Source organism: Lepidothrix coronata, unplaced genomic scaffold, assembly GCF_001604755.1.
Source record: "Lepidothrix coronata isolate B3197 unplaced genomic scaffold, Lepidothrix_coronata-1.0 Scaffold18, whole genome shotgun sequence".
Classification (NCBI taxonomy): Eukaryota; Metazoa; Chordata; class Aves; order Passeriformes; family Pipridae; genus Lepidothrix; species Lepidothrix coronata.
This window is the reverse complement of record NW_016690198.1, coordinates 6,291,185-6,306,636: the sequence shown is the minus strand read 5'-3', so window position 1 is coordinate 6,306,636 and position 15,452 is coordinate 6,291,185. Positions and strand designations below refer to the sequence as shown.

At 36.6% G+C, this 15,452-nt stretch overlaps 2 protein-coding genes across 5 annotated transcripts in view; one reads left to right on the top strand and one right to left on the bottom strand.

Annotated features, from left to right (window-relative positions):
- The first annotated feature begins 543 nt into the window (after positions 1 to 543).
- LOC108493616 (peptidyl-prolyl cis-trans isomerase C-like) lies at positions 544 to 3,216 on the top strand. Its single transcript, XM_017807221.1, has 3 exons — positions 544 to 556; positions 1,557 to 1,780; positions 3,079 to 3,216. The coding sequence occupies exons 1-3, from the start codon at positions 544 to 546 to the stop codon at positions 3,205 to 3,207; spliced, it is 366 nt and encodes a 121-aa protein (XP_017662710.1). The 3' UTR covers positions 3,208 to 3,216.
- A 2,003-nt stretch (positions 3,217 to 5,219) lies between these two features.
- Positions 5,220 to 15,452, bottom strand: part of SNX24 (sorting nexin 24) — an 89,882-nt gene continuing 79,649 nt past the window's right edge. For 3 of the 4 annotated variants that reach the window (XM_017807366.1, XM_017807367.1, XM_017807368.1), the window contains exons 4-7: positions 12,414 to 12,508; positions 11,279 to 11,311; positions 10,350 to 10,414; positions 5,220 to 6,075 (exon numbers count right to left, since the gene is read on the bottom strand). In XM_017807366.1, coding sequence (XP_017662855.1) covers positions 6,005 to 6,075; positions 10,350 to 10,414; positions 11,279 to 11,311; positions 12,414 to 12,508 — 264 coding nt within the window. In that variant the 3' untranslated portion in view covers positions 5,220 to 6,004. Of the gene's footprint in view, positions 6,076 to 8,150; positions 8,273 to 10,349; positions 10,415 to 11,278; positions 11,312 to 12,413; positions 12,509 to 15,452 lie in introns of all 4 variants that reach the window. The other variant, XR_001873558.1, reaches the window with a different exon arrangement.

Genomic DNA, 15,452 nt, shown 5'->3' with positions numbered 1-15,452 from the left:
CCTGTTTGTGCTTAGGTTTGCCCTTGCTGCTTTTGTGCAACACTCCTTCCACTGATGAGCCCAGTGGCTAACTGGCTGTTCAATTACACTGAATTCTTTTCACCACGATATAACACTTTCGTAAGCCTAGCATGGTCAGATGGTGTGGTGCTAAGAGCTTTAAATGAGCACACACACAGGTATTTTCTCATGCTTCACATGGAGACATCTGTGAGACCCATTTCTGGTGACAGCAGCTCAGAGAAATGTTTTGCTTCAAGAGAAAAGCACAAAAAAGATACCAAAGCAGTACATTCATGTCCTAGTAATTTATTTTGTAATGTCCAGTAGCACACATACAAATTTCCAGTTAAATCTGAACATATGTATCAGTTTTAGTTTGATCATAATCTTAATCATATTCTTGCTTTACTTTACCACAGAGTTGTATGCTCTGTGACTTATAAAATGTTAAGATATGGAATACAATCTGCAAGTTGATGTTGAGAGTAAACATACACACAGGTTAGATGTTGTAACTGGAGGGAGATACATAAATGCCACATGAAAGTTCCTGGTAAGTAAAATAACTGAAATCTAGAAAATTTCCTCAGAGAGTGCCATGTGTTTCAGAATGTGAAAGCATGTTTTCAATTCCTCACACACTCTCTTCAGTGCTTTTAATCCATTCAGTGCCAGCCATGGGTAATGCGTTTGGAAAAATTCTGGTGCAAAAAGGTTTAGTGTTTGCTTTGATAAAAATTATAGAAATAATTAGTAAACGTTTTCAAAGGTTAGCGCAATTCAGTGTATGACTTAGAACATTTAGTGTTAAATAGTTAGAGCATGTCAATATATATAAGGTATAAATAACTTCAATACTGTTGTTTCCATATCTATGTTTTTAAAAGCAGCAACTGTAATGACAGTGATTTTATTTAAAAAGATACAATGCTTGAAATTAATCTGAGGTTGTGCCTCTTGCTTCTGAGCATAATTTTCACATCACAGAATTTTATTCCTGTTAATTCTATTAAAAGTGACTCAGAGACTTGCTTCAGCTTCTTCTCCCCACACATCACTTCTACCTAGGCAGTAAATGAGGATAAAATATTCCATGTAGAATGCCATCTATAACTACGTTTGGGAAGTCATCTGAAAAAAAAAGAAAAAGAAAAAAGAAAGAAACTTACTTTCTTATCCATGTCAGTACAATACAAATGTTTTTGTGGAACTTAACTAGGCAAGGCCTCCTACACTTTAGGTTAATGTTTATCCATGTTGGGATGTGCTATTAGTAATGCTGTTTCAGCACTAAAGCCACTTTAGGGTAGCACTGGGCATTGCATGAATGCGCTGCCAGATTTGTAGCTTATTGATTTAAAGGGATGTTCTAATACTTAATGCTGCTAGGCTCCAGCTCTTTATCTGAATCTTTTCTCACAAGGAAGATGGATTACACTGGCAATTCAATTTCTAACAAAATCTCAATATACTTGAAGAAATTTCAAGATTGCTACTGGGAATACTTCAAAACTGTTTTTTTGATTGTGGTTTACAGCAATGTTTAGACTGAGAANTTTTTTTTAAGTTTGCTTTCTTATTTTTTGTCATAGGGAGAAGCATCTATGGAGAAAAGTTTCCAGATGAGAACTTCAAGCTCAAACACTATGGAATTGGATGGGTTAGCATGGCTAATTCTGGCCCAGACACCAACGGATCCCAGTTCTTCATCAGTGTGACAAAGCCTTCCTGGTTAGATGGAAAACATGTAGTATTTGGCAAAGTCCTTGATGGAATGGTAAGTTAAAAGTAGTGACAAGGTTAATACAAAAAAATCTGGACGAATTCTGCCACGTTATATCTGTATTACCATAACTTACACGATTGTGGTTCAAAACTGTTGAGTGTGCATCTAATACGTACATGGTAGAAAATGATTGTGAAGAGCTCCAGCTGGACAATTTAGAACTGAAATAGCAAATGCTAACTGCAGAAATGGAAACTTAAATCATGCTTTTGGCTTTCACAGCCCTTGTTTCAGACCACTAGCTACTGAAATACACACTGACACCTTTACAGATTACAAATGGAGTAAGTTCAGGTCCTCCTTTCACTAACACTGTTAGCCATGAAATAACTGTATTTCTGCAAGCTAAAATCTGATTTTGTACATGTGCTAGTTATGGGTAACACTTTCACTGTTAGGGTTTTTAGAAGCATGTGAATATAAAGTATAAAAACACATATATTCAGATCTGTTTAAAAAGAAAAAAAAATCAGTTAATTCTCCGAAACTGTACACAGCTGTAAAACTGATGAAAGGCCAGACAGAATTTTAAGTTTAAAAATGGTACTTTCAACTGAATATATTAGGCTGGTTTTTCTTTTAAATTATTCCCTTTTAATCTTTGTTGTGAAATTAATGGGGAAAACGAGCTTCTGGACAGAACAGTTTTTTGAGGAATTTGAAAATCTCATCAGAACACTTGTCCCCCTCTCCCACATTCATATTGAATTCAATTTTCATGACCTACAGTAGTAGCTGAAAAATTTTGAGAAGAGACTTAGACTAAATTTTAGTTTAGTCAGATTGATGGACAAATATCCAAAGCCAGGTAGTCAATATACCTAACTGAATTTTGTCCTTTAAAAATGCTGGTAACACGCTTAAAATCTGTATGTGTGTGTCATATGCTAAAAGTAAAAGCACTAAGCAGGAAGCACAGTTATGCTGTACAGTTAGAAATTATCCTTACAGTTAGATTATCCTTTCTGTATGTGCTAGAACCCTGTATGTGCTGGGTGGGTCAGCCCAGCACTTGCCCCTTCATAATGCTTTTGTTGGCTCAAAGTTCTTCTAGAGGACAAACAGCCTTCCCTGTCGACTGTGTGTGAGTTGCAGAGTGGCATAACTATTAATGTGGGGGAAAAAAAGCATGTGGGAATTCAGCAGGGTAAAGGTCTTTGTTCATAAGTTGGTTAATAAACAGCAATGCTGCGAGCACTTAGTTGTTTATGTGCTACCAGACTTCAGCCACTGGAGTTTCCTTGGCTAAACTGAACTCTTCTATTTGTTTGTTTGTTTCTGTTTAACAGTCTGTGGTGCACTCCATTGAACTCCAGCAGACAGATGAGCATGACCAGCCCCTTCAGGACTGTGTGATTGTGAATAGTGGCAAAATAGCTGTAAAGGAACCATTTGTAGTTGAAGTAGATGACTGGTGAGATCAACAGTCAGAAAGAAAAGTAAAACTTAATCATTTTTCTTTAACACTTGTTTTTGACTGAACTCCACTGTCCATTCAGTTTTCTCCTCGAAACATATGAGGCTACATTTAGGCAGTACTTAGCATTTGCCAAATACATAAAAGATATGACCATTTCTATAACAACCTGATGGAGCTTTCACTCCTTGAAATTCAAGACATACCCCACTAAATTCTAGATCTTGCAGAAAAAGTCTTTCATGAAAAAGTATAGCAGTAATTCTATTTTTCTCAAGGCTTAAAACAAAATCCTTTGTTTTCTTTGGAAATTTTAGCCATATTTGTTTCCATCTTTTCAACTGAAAATATGTTCTGTAACACTACCAGCATTTTTAAAAATTAAAAAAAAAGTAAAATACATAAGTGTTTTGAATAAATAATCTTTGATTTCAAATAAATATTTGAAACTCTTTTTTTTCTCCCCCCCCTCAGTCTTTTTTGTCATCTCAGTTGATTCTGCAAAATATGCAGGGGGTTCTGCTTTCCAGAAGTACGGTTACAAGGTTAGAGCACGGATGGTAAATCTTAACATGTCAGATAAAGTCCCTGCTGTCTTTCAAAGAGCCACTGTATTCAGATACCATTCTGTAATCAAGAAAGAGCAGCTTTTCTGTCTGTTATTCAATAAGATAATCAGTTAGAAACTGATGAAAATAGGAGAGTCCTTGTTTTATAGCATGGTGAATTTTGTAACCTAGCTGATGTTACTTATTAGAAAGCTCGTGCCTTTTTTTTTTTTTTAAGTTTTGCTGTAGGTCAGAGATGCAACTTTAAGTTCATTATTTTTGTCATGCTTTGTAAGTAACTTTTAAGCTGACAACTTAACTGGTAGCTTTTAAACAAGGTCAGTGTAAGGTAACACTTTGAGACACCTATGTCAATTAAGTTCTTTAACAAGTTACATAATACTCTACAGGACAAGAGATGGGGATTTTTTTCTTTTGAGTTGACAGTGTTTTAGAACTTGACACAGAAGAGCCAATGCCAAATTTCATGAAGGACTCATCCCCCTGTGCAGCAGACAGCGCACCACCCTCTTTGTTGTGACTAGTTTCCTGAAGCATGTCCTGGAGTCCATGTGAGATATCCAGACTTTCAGTGGTGCAGAGTAGGAGCTACAGAACAGAGCTTGTACCTACTGACATTCCATCTGCAAGGAAATGGGAAACTGTTGGCAGGGATTTATCCAATGTCTTCCTGACATGTACTTTGCAGTTACAGGGATGCTCCTGGTTCATCATCCACAGCTCCGGGGCCTCTCCTGAGGGTAAATACTGACACTTCTTTTCAGAGACCTGTGAAAGGATTACTGTCCTCTTTAAACAGAGCTAGAGGAGAACTTGGCAAGGGCTCCTAAATTTGCCTAGTGCTAGGCAATCAAGATGTCCCTTTTACCCATGCAAGTTTTTCTTTCTACTAACTGTTTAAAGTAAAATTCTCTGAAAAGCAGCACTGGTAAGCAGGGTTAGGAAGTAGGAGCAAGAATGCCTCAAGACTCCCTTGCCCAAATAGCTTTCTGCTAGTAGCTGAAAGCTTTCCTGGAGGTTGATCCTGCAGACAGCATAGAGTCCTGCTACCTGAACAAGTGCTGTAGTCACAGGCCTGCCTTTTGTCCAAGTGCCAGCCTTTCACTCTCCCCAGGTGGCTTCCAAACACATTTAGTAGTCAGAGGAGGCAACCCTCATGTCAGGCTCCTGTTTGTGCTTAGGTTTGCCCTTGCTGCTTTTGTGCAACACTCCTTCCACTGATGAGCCCAGTGGCTAACTGGCTGTTCAATTACACTGAATTCTTTTCACCACGATATAACACTTTCGTAAGCCTAGCATGGTCAGATGGTGTGGTGCTAAGAGCTTTAAATGAGCACACACACAGGTATTTTCTCATGCTTCACATGGAGACATCTGTGAGACCCATTTCTGGTGACAGCAGCTCAGAGAAATGTTTTGCTTCAAGAGAAAAGCACAAAAAAGATACCAAAGCAGTACATTCATGTCCTAGTAATTTATTTTGTAATGTCCAGTAGCACACATACAAATTTCCAGTTAAATCTGAACATATGTATCAGTTTTAGTTTGATCATAATCTTAATCATATTCTTGCTTTACTTTACCACAGAGTTGTATGCTCTGTGACTTATAAAATGTTAAGATATGGAATACAATCTGCAAGTTGATGTTGAGAGTAAACATACACACAGGTTAGATGTTGTAACTGGAGGGAGATACATAAATGCCACATGAAAGTTCCTGGTAAGTAAAATAACTGAAATCTAGAAAATTTCCTCAGAGAGTGCCATGTGTTTCAGAATGTGAAAGCATGTTTTCAATTCCTCACACACTCTCTTCAGTGCTTTTAATCCATTCAGTGCCAGCCATGGGTAATGCATTTGGAAAAATTCTGGTGCAAAAAGGTTTAGTGTTTGCTTTGATAAAAATTATAGAAATAATTAGTAAACGTTTTCAAAGGTTAGCGCAATTCAGTGTATGACTTAGAACATTTAGTGTTAAATAGTTAGAGCATGTCAATATATATAAGGTATAAATAACTTCAATACTGTTGTTTCCATATCTATGTTTTTAAAAGCAGCAACTGTAATGACAGTGATTTTATTTAAAAAGATACAATGCTTGAAATTAATCTGAGGTTGTGCCTCTTGCTTCTGAGCATAATTTTCACATCACAGAATTTTATTCCTGTTAATTCTATTAAAAGTGACTCAGAGACTTGCTTCAGCTTCTTCTCCCCACACATCACTTCTACCTAGGCAGTAAATGAGGATAAAATATTCCATGTAGAATGCCATCTATAACTACGTTTGGGAAGTCATCTGAAAAAAAAAGAAAAAGAAAAAAGAAAGAAACTTACTTTCTTATCCATGTCAGTACAATACAAATGTTTTTGTGGAACTTAACTAGGCAAGGCCTCCTACACTTTAGGTTAATGTTTATCCATGTTGGGATGTGCTATTAGTAATGCTGTTTCAGCACTAAAGCCACTTTAGGGTAGCACTGGGCATTGCATGAATGCGCTGCCAGATTTGTAGCTTATTGATTTAAAGGGATGTTCTAATACTTAATGCTGCTAGGCTCCAGCTCTTTATCTGAATCTTTTCTCACAAGGAAGATGGATTACACTGGCAATTCAATTTCTAACAAAATCTCAATATACTTGAAGAAATTTCAAGATTGCTACTGGGAATACTTCAAAACTGTTTTTTTGATTGTGGTTTACAGCAATGTTTAGACTGATGAGGCAGGAAATTTTCAGGTTGTCCAACATAAAATGTCACATGTTACAAAAAGTCATCCTATAATATTTGAAGGAAAAAAATCCCCACTATTTTGTTATCACAGATGCAGAGAAACCTGGCAGTTAATTTTCACGTTCAATTTGACATGAAAGAATTACATGATAGAACACAGTAAAAGATCCAAGCAGAGAAATGGCAGGATGTACATCATTGAAGTGAAAAGATTTTTGAAATGTACCTGAGTTTTTAATGAAGGAATTACTTAAATAACCAGGCATTAATAGTAAGAATTTCTGATCACATCTTACAACCTTAAAATTGCTAGTGCACTAGGAAATGGGTTTGCCTTTAAGAATAGACTATTTCTGATACAGAATTTTCCACACTAACCAAATCTTCAACTATCAGCTGACAGGATATTCACAAAGGGGAGATCAAACTTTTATAAGAATCATTAGATACTAGACATATTAGATTGCCTAATGTGGATGGGAATTAGGTTTTGCCACTAATTCTTTCACAAAAATAATTTTGGGGGTAAAAATACGGAGCAAAAAGTAGATTTGGACTTTATTAAAAAAATCCTTATTAGCTTAAATATGTTATTTCATTGGTATTAATGAGGTGATTCTAGAATATTAAAGATGTTACAAACAGATATTTTAGGATGTTTTAACAAACTGTAATCTCCACTGTAAACAAAACACGCATAATTCTCCCTAATTTCTCACAGTAGGTCATAATTACAAATGACTTGTTAATATTTTGAATCCAATAATGTTTCCTCAAATCGTGCAAGTTCAGCTGTCTCAAATTACCCTGGAAGAATAACCCTATGCACTTGTCATGAATGGTATTAAAAATACACTTGTACAGGCAATGAGATGCTTTCCTTCTAAACTAAAGGCTGCAGTTCCAGAAGTCAGTTTTTATTGGTTCTTTTATAACGTACAGTGTATATATAGGAAAATAAAGATTGATTTAAAAAATTATACAACTCTGCAACATTAGAGTTACTGTGATCCTTTGCTGCTTAAAAAAATCAGGCATATCAATTCAAGTTAAATGTATAAATACATCAAAGCACAGTCTTACAGATCTGTGATATTTGCATGGCTTAAAGAATCATAACAATTTTCAAACAAGTGACAGTAAATCACAGATTCCATTTTTTTTTTAGCTTCTGAGGTATCATCTTCAATTTGCAGAATATTAGGTTTTTCCTTTATTTTTTTAAAGAAGAATAGTTTTTTTTCTCCCCACACCCTTACACAAAAAGCAATGTGCACCCAGACTGTTAGATACATCATGAAAAAGGGAATCTGAAAGTCAATGAGGTTTGTAACCGTGAATCTTATTTTTGCAAAGTTGTTTTGCAACTCAACAGTGCTTAAAGCTTGGTCATCAGAATAATGGCAAGACTATATTTTATAAAGACAAGTAACAGTGCAATGAGAGGGTAAAAATATCCTTGGAGTATTATGTTCCAGAAAGAGCTATTTATTTTGTTTAAAACTCACACTATTTCCTATTTTATGGAAATATGTTAACACAGGCATTCCTGTATCCAGGAAAGACTTCTGATTGAAACAATGGTTCACCTTCTTCAAAGAAAACATACAACAAATAGTTATTTGTTAATGGACACTTACTTTTGGTCATAGGTTGAACAACCTTGGCTGTTTTTACAAGGGAATCAGAATCTATCAAAGTAAGAACTGATCTGAGAGGGAAAATTTTAGAAAGCTCATCTATATTTTCTCTGTGCTGCAAACTAAAAACAAAGAAAAAGAATTAAAGGCAATGGTAGTTGTGTAAAATCTGTGTTTCTTTCTAACTAGACTTGAGTCAACTAGTAGAGCCTCTAGACTTAAAATTTGGTTTTCTTCTTTCTTTTTTAAACCACAACTCACTTTCTAATTTGTGTTTGAATTCACTAAGTTAAAAATAGCTTGCAAATGAATTTGATGTTTTAGGGTTTTCAAACACAAGAATATTCACCTGCCATATAAAATTCTAAATATTTTGATTCAAGGCCAGAAAATGCCTTGGCAAAAGTCTGAAATGTCCATTGTTTCAGATGTCATTAAGGAGGACAACTTTATAATTAAACATCTTACACATTAGAAGAAGCTTTTATCTTAATCCAAGAAAAACACTACTTAAAAGAATTACAAAACACTACTTAAAATGAATTACAAAATTAGATTCCTAATGATTTCACAAAGAGGAAGCTTAGCCTTCCTTGGAGTACATGTTATGGAAGATAAATATAATCACAGAACTGCAAAATCCTGAACAGAAATCTCACAGCAAAATGCTACATGTGCGCTGCAAATATTAAGTACCATCACAATTTTTCAGGATAACTGTATATGAAATCCATTTTGTCTGTTCAGAATGGTACGGAATTAAATGATTTTCATAATTTATACCATGTTGTCAAGGAATCAAGTATGCAATTAGGAGGAGCATTAAACAGTAAGGTTAAGACATGCCATGTGTCTCATTCATATGAGCAACAAATTTTAAACAGAGGTAACTCTGTGGGTGCTTCTTCATCACTGTTGTCACTTGTGTCTGAAGTGGCCTTGTGAAGGGACCCTCTCCCCTTACTGTGCTTTGATTCACTGAGTTCCTGATTTGCACTCCAGCCTCAAATGGACATTCAGTACATGTGAGCAGACTAGTGCTAAGTCAAAGTAAAAACTAAACAACCCTGTAATGTGTATTCTAATGTGGACTGGGTCACAAAGGACTGTCCAGACAGCTTCAGAGTATCTCCAGGGATGGAGACTTCACCACCACTCTGGGCAAGCTGTGTTGGTGAAAAAGTGCTTCCTGATATTCCTGCTATTCTAGTCCTGTCACTGGGCAGCACTGAAAAGAGACTGGCTTTGTCCTCTTTACGCCCTCCCTTCAGGTATTGATACGCATTTTGAGAAACTGCAAGCAAAAAAGTGTTCGTTCATAAATTTACTCTTAAAAATTTAATGATTTTCAAGGCAGTGCAAGAATCTGACTATTGATTTCTACCCAGTATTTTGTAAAATCAAACAAAATGCCACATTAAAAAAGAATCCTAATGTACAGCTCAGGGAGAAAATTCTCTCATGAAAGCTATTACAATTTTAATAAAAAATTTAGTAGAAATAACAGTTCAAGCAAGTAAAATGACAAACCCAGGAGGAACACGCTCTGAAAATGGTACTTTTTTTTTCCCTGCACACATTTAATTTAAGAGAGGGTAAATTTTCTGAATTAATAATTCAAAGAACTTTTTTTTTTCAATGAAAAGGGGTTATAACAAGCTATTTCAAACACTCTTTTGAACCATGTATAATGAGATGAAGGCTAATGTAAATGTTCTGTGAAACACATCAATTATACTTAAAGTATACATTTTTTCCCCCGGAAAGATCTCTAGAGGTTATAAATGATAAGAAATAGTAATAATCCAAATGGAATTACAAACATGGTTGCAGAAGATCGACTGGTGTTTAGGGAAAAAGCACTTACAAAGGACTAGGCCTCTAAGTTCAAATCCTTCAGGGAAAATAGCCCAAAGGGTCAACAACAAGAAAGGAAAAGCAATGTTCTTCATCTTTTGATTTGAATTCTCAGTAGGTTTGTCTGAGAGAACAACTGGGGAAGAAAATTCCAGCCTTTTATAAATCACCCATCCCACTTAGTGTTTTAATGGTTTCTTACACAAGAACTATCGTTTTATTGGCAGGTTATTAGATTTTGGACCAGTGTCATTTGACTAGGCTTGTATTAATAATAATGTGGTTTATGTGGTGCAGGGTCAGATCAGTAAAGTTCTGTTAACAGATGACAGGTTTGATTACCGTTGGCTTTAGGCAAGACATATGGATCCCTTAGGAACAGCAGCACAGGCTGGTGGGACAGTTTGCTGGAAAGGTCAAGAACAGGGATGTCAGTATCAAGGGACACCACACAGAATATTCTACAAACTAGCTTTGATAAAGCGAGGTGGTTGAGCTGCACAGGAGCCACAAGGTGCATTTCCACACACCAGCACTGCCCAACAGGGCAGGCTCCGTCTCCTGGAAGCAAAGCTTGTTGCTCCTCAGCCACACAGTGAAACCCTCAACGTGAAGTTGGAGGTAAAGGGGCTGGATCCTGGAGGGGTGGCTTGCAGCTGGCTTTGAAACCTCCTGATCCTGCTCTGCTCCCTGGCACTTGGTGTAATGCAGGCTACAAGATCATCTGCAACCAGGCTCCATGTCTACAGGTTCTTCAGGACACCAGACTCAAAATGTCACCATGTTCTTGCAGCCTCTAAAGCAGTAGCTGTACCCCTCACTCACAAAGTCCTTGTAAGACCCTCACAGGCCTGACTCCCACACTGGTCATGGTACAGCCACCCTCTCCCAGCCCCCTCCTCTCTGCCTACACATGCCAAGCAGTGCAACCAGATACATACAAAGCTCTATCAAACACATCAGGGACAACCCAAACCTTTAATTTCTTCTGCTAAATCTTCTTGCTATGAAAAATACATTCCCAGATATATTTCAGAGCTAGCAATATTCTACTAGTTTTATAAGGAATTTCTCAAAACTAGCATAAGGATGCTCAATTCACACTACAAATGGACAGATCTAGCAGAGCTGATGAAACTAGCCGTTACATTTAAAAACCACATCTAATTTTAATGCTAAACTACTGCTAATTCATCAGCTGCAAGGACCAAATACAGTAAACTCCAATAATTTCAAGTAGTTGTCCTAGAAAGAGTAGGAATCAAGCTCACCTTGATTCTTCAGATTCTGTTTCATCAAAAGAGCTGCAAGTAAAGTGAGAGAAAACTTTAGTTCCAACAAAATTAATTTTATAATTAAAAAAACCAAATTATTTAAGAATTACCAAAGGGAGTGATCTTTTTCTGGCCATTTGCTTTATGATGCAGTTTAACGAGATGAATATGGGAGATTGTATCATTTTACAACCACCACTACTTGAAAAAGATAGTAACAGGTTCACAATCATTTCCATCTATCTGTCTATGAAGTGTTGGGGTACAGTCTCACGGAGGATACTGGCTGATATCATTAACTACAAGTGACAACTACAAGTCTGTTAGCTTCTGAATCCCTCCAGACAATGCCTTGGGTCACAGATACCTCCAAGTGTAAGAGGGCCTCAAAATTATCTTCAAGTCAATTAGCCTTCGTGCCACTGCAGACCCAAAGAGCCTCCTGCAAAGTGGAAGAGGGCCATGTAGCTTTCTGGGGATTCTGGTAATGCTTCTGGACTATCAACCACACCAGCTTATATAGCAAAAAAAATTCTCCCAACAAAGCTCACAGCTGCAGAGGTAACAGAGCTTCCAGTTACACTGTTTTGGGTATTTCTATAGTCATTGCACTAATCATACTAAGATTCCCTCCTGCCACCCTGATTAAGAACCCTTCCCAGGGGAAGGGCAGTTGGGTCATTGGGGTAGATGTCATCAGAAAGGTGAAAGACTTCATTTTTGAACACTCAGAGAGAGATCATAAAATGATAGCAGAATGAACTTTTTTGTGCAGATACTATGACTCTAAAACACATGCACAGGCTTTCTATGCAATTTTAGTGAGTGTTTATAAAAATCTTACATTTCAGTAGATACTTCAAGATCTATGAGAAAATCATATTTTTCTCATCTAAACTTCTTTGCTTTCCAAGAATATTACATTAAACTTCACTTCTGTCTTTGAACTGTCTGGATTTATTTTACGACCTTTTGGGGATATATAAACATACTTAACATGAACCTAATGCCCATTTATTTTACAGTGTTAAGAGCTGGCAGCAAGACCATTTTAAGTCAATGGAATTGCATCAGCACTGAGTGGATATGGGCCTTTTGGCCTCCATGTATTTTTCAGTAAATAAGAGCTTACCCACAGCTTTCTGCTTTTGGCAAAGTAGGTACATGGCGAACGTTCAGAAAATCAAGAAATATTTTAGGGAGCTCTTCATTTTCTAAAATGACTGTCTGTAAAAAAAAAAAGAAGGCAAAATAGAATCCTGCATTTTAAAAATATTTTAAATATCGCATACTTCCGTTCAAGCTACCAAAACATTTCACTCTTGCAACACTTTTCAATTGTCCATTTTTTTACACCTATTTTGGAATGCTTCATTTCAACAGGAAAACCACAGTTCTTGATGAATCACATTAAAATACATTCAGCTTACCCTACTAGATTCTCTTTCACCTGCCATCGTTGGTGCCAAGTTAGATGCCTCTCAAGCAGCGATGTCTGATTCTGGAACTAAGTTACTGGCGTGCTCATTTGTGAATAAAATTCTGTTTATTTAAAATATAAAATAAAGCAGCCTCAGCTCAATGCTTTCATGCTCACCTCACAAAAGACTCCCCTCTGGCATGTGAGTGGAAAAAGGAAGTCTCCACTTTGTGCAGTTTTATTAGTGTACGCCTTGGTAAATGAGAAGGGGAACTCTTTGCTTCGCCTGACAGGTCAGCTTACAGTGTGCTCCTTGTATCTGCACTGTGGCTCCTAATGACAAAGCTCTGATCAAGGAGCTGCTCACTAGACCTGCCACATCCTTCCACACCAATGACATATTGGCCACATAATGGCCAGATGCCATCCTCTGTTTTTTCACTGATGAGATTATTTACAATTTTCACAAGGCAAACAAAAACAGTTCATAAATTCAACCAATGTCTCACCTGAAAGATTAAGCCCCTATTTCTTTATGGTTCATATTGCCATACATTCTGAAAACACATGTACTTCACATGCAAATGAAAGCCACAAGCTCTTCCCTAAAGAGTTTCCCTTCATTAAGTCCTAACCCAAAGTGACTGTATGTATGGAAGAAACTTCACTGGATTTATAAATAGATCGACTCTTAGAAGTAAAGCTATTCATGTTCATCCTGTTCACTTTCACACCCTATGTTAGAAGAAATACATGTAGAGAAGAAATAAGTCTGGTGATGGGAAGAAACATTACTCTGCTTACATTCGGGAGGTAACTTATCTCTGCATGTGTATTTTTTTTTATATTTCAGTATCACAAGGGAGACACAACTGATATGTAGAGGATAACAGGATCGCAAAAAAAAAAAAAGGTTGGAAGGGACATCTAGAAGTCATCTAGACCTTATAGCAGGTTTTGTAACAAGGTTATTGGTGTAAGGAAAACCCACTTAGTGTTAAAATTACTTAAGATGTGAATGGACTTGAAGAAAGTAATGCATTTGAAAACCAAGATATTTGAGAACCGGTTCTTTTTTTATGTTACATTTGCAAATGTTCAATTTGCAAATGTCTACACTTCATCAACAGCTGAGGCCATCACCAACAAATTTGAATAAAAGAACAGGGGAAAATGCAGCTTTTAAACTTTTCTGTTCTAGATTTTAATGGATGTAATGATCAAGGAGGTCTGAGATGCTGGCAAGTGTTAAGCCTTTCAGTTCACCTCTGTATGAAGATGCATTAAAAAATGCCACTTCATTTGCATTCTGCAAAATCAGCACCTTGCTGCTGCAAAATTTATCCTGTTCTGCATTCAGGTTATGCATAAAAGGAGGGGTGAAGGTGGATGCATATTCAGACAGTGCATGAACTGCATAACAATGCATATCATTGGCTCAAATAAAACCATCTTACTAATTAGATGCAATGAAGAACCACAAAAAGTTGTATAAAGATGTTTAAGGGCATCCGGTGCTTATATGCAACCTCATACTTACACCTCCTGACTGTTTTTTCCAAAAGTTGAGCTGCCTGCTGAGGCTGCTAAACAGAACAGGAAAGAAGAGAAGGATACATCATTGTATAAAAGGAAAACTCTTGACAGCTCTTACAAACCTATTTGCTTCTACTTCCACTCACTCCAGATTAATACCTCATTCTATTTATTCTTTTTTTTTCACATGTATCAAGTCAACCCAGGCCCTGCTAATCCTGGCCTTGCTCAAATATACTTCACAAAAAGATGTAAGCAAATAGCATCTGTTTCAGTGTGTTAAGCCATACAGTTTGTTACCTGTCAATAACGCTGCTTTGGTGATCACTAAACTTGAAGATGTAGAATTTGCAGAGAAGCAAAGGCAATTTTGCACTCCACTGTATTTGTATGCCACCTCTCTTAATTGGGAATTTTGTCATTTCCAGAATTTTATGAAGGCAGGAATGACTGCATTGAACAGAGGAGAATTTTTCAACTGAGGTAATGTAATGTGACATGCACTTTAAACATTTAAAAAAAAAAAGAAAAGGGAAGATACAAGTTATATATCCTAAAAAGGGGGCAAATTATCTTCTGGCTTGACTTCATTGGCTTCGATACAACTAAGGGCGAGAACACAATCTTGCCATTTAAAATACATGGTGGAAACCAAAGGAAAAGAGAAAAAAAAAACCCTGGGAACAACAGGATTAGGTGCATCTGTCTGGATACATTTCCTACCTCTGGTGGTGGCCCGAAGTGGACTTTTAGAAAAAAATGTAAGCATTCTCAACTTCCTATTTAAGTTGTTCCAAAGAATACTCTTAAATTAGAAATCAATGTTACCATAAGTGGCTTAATTTACCTGGAACAATCCATAATGCAACAGATTTTTTATTTCTGTCTAAAAACTTGTAAGAAATACATATTTTGCAAACATGATGATCTTTAAATGACAGCTGAGGAGGAAAGGAACCAGCAGGTAGAGTCTCTCAACCACTATCTATGATTTGTGATGTAATATAGCTCAACTGTAGCACTTGTTCAAGTGAATATATGACGCTGGCTTGACTACTATTTTGTTTGCTCTGCCATTAGAAAGTTATGAGAAAAATATTTTCAAAGAAATAAAACCTCACACTTAGTTTGATTTTAATGTGAATTTTTATTACATTCAAATTCTACCAAGAGCATAGCAATGAGTTTCAAATATGGGCCCCAGAGTGCTAAGTA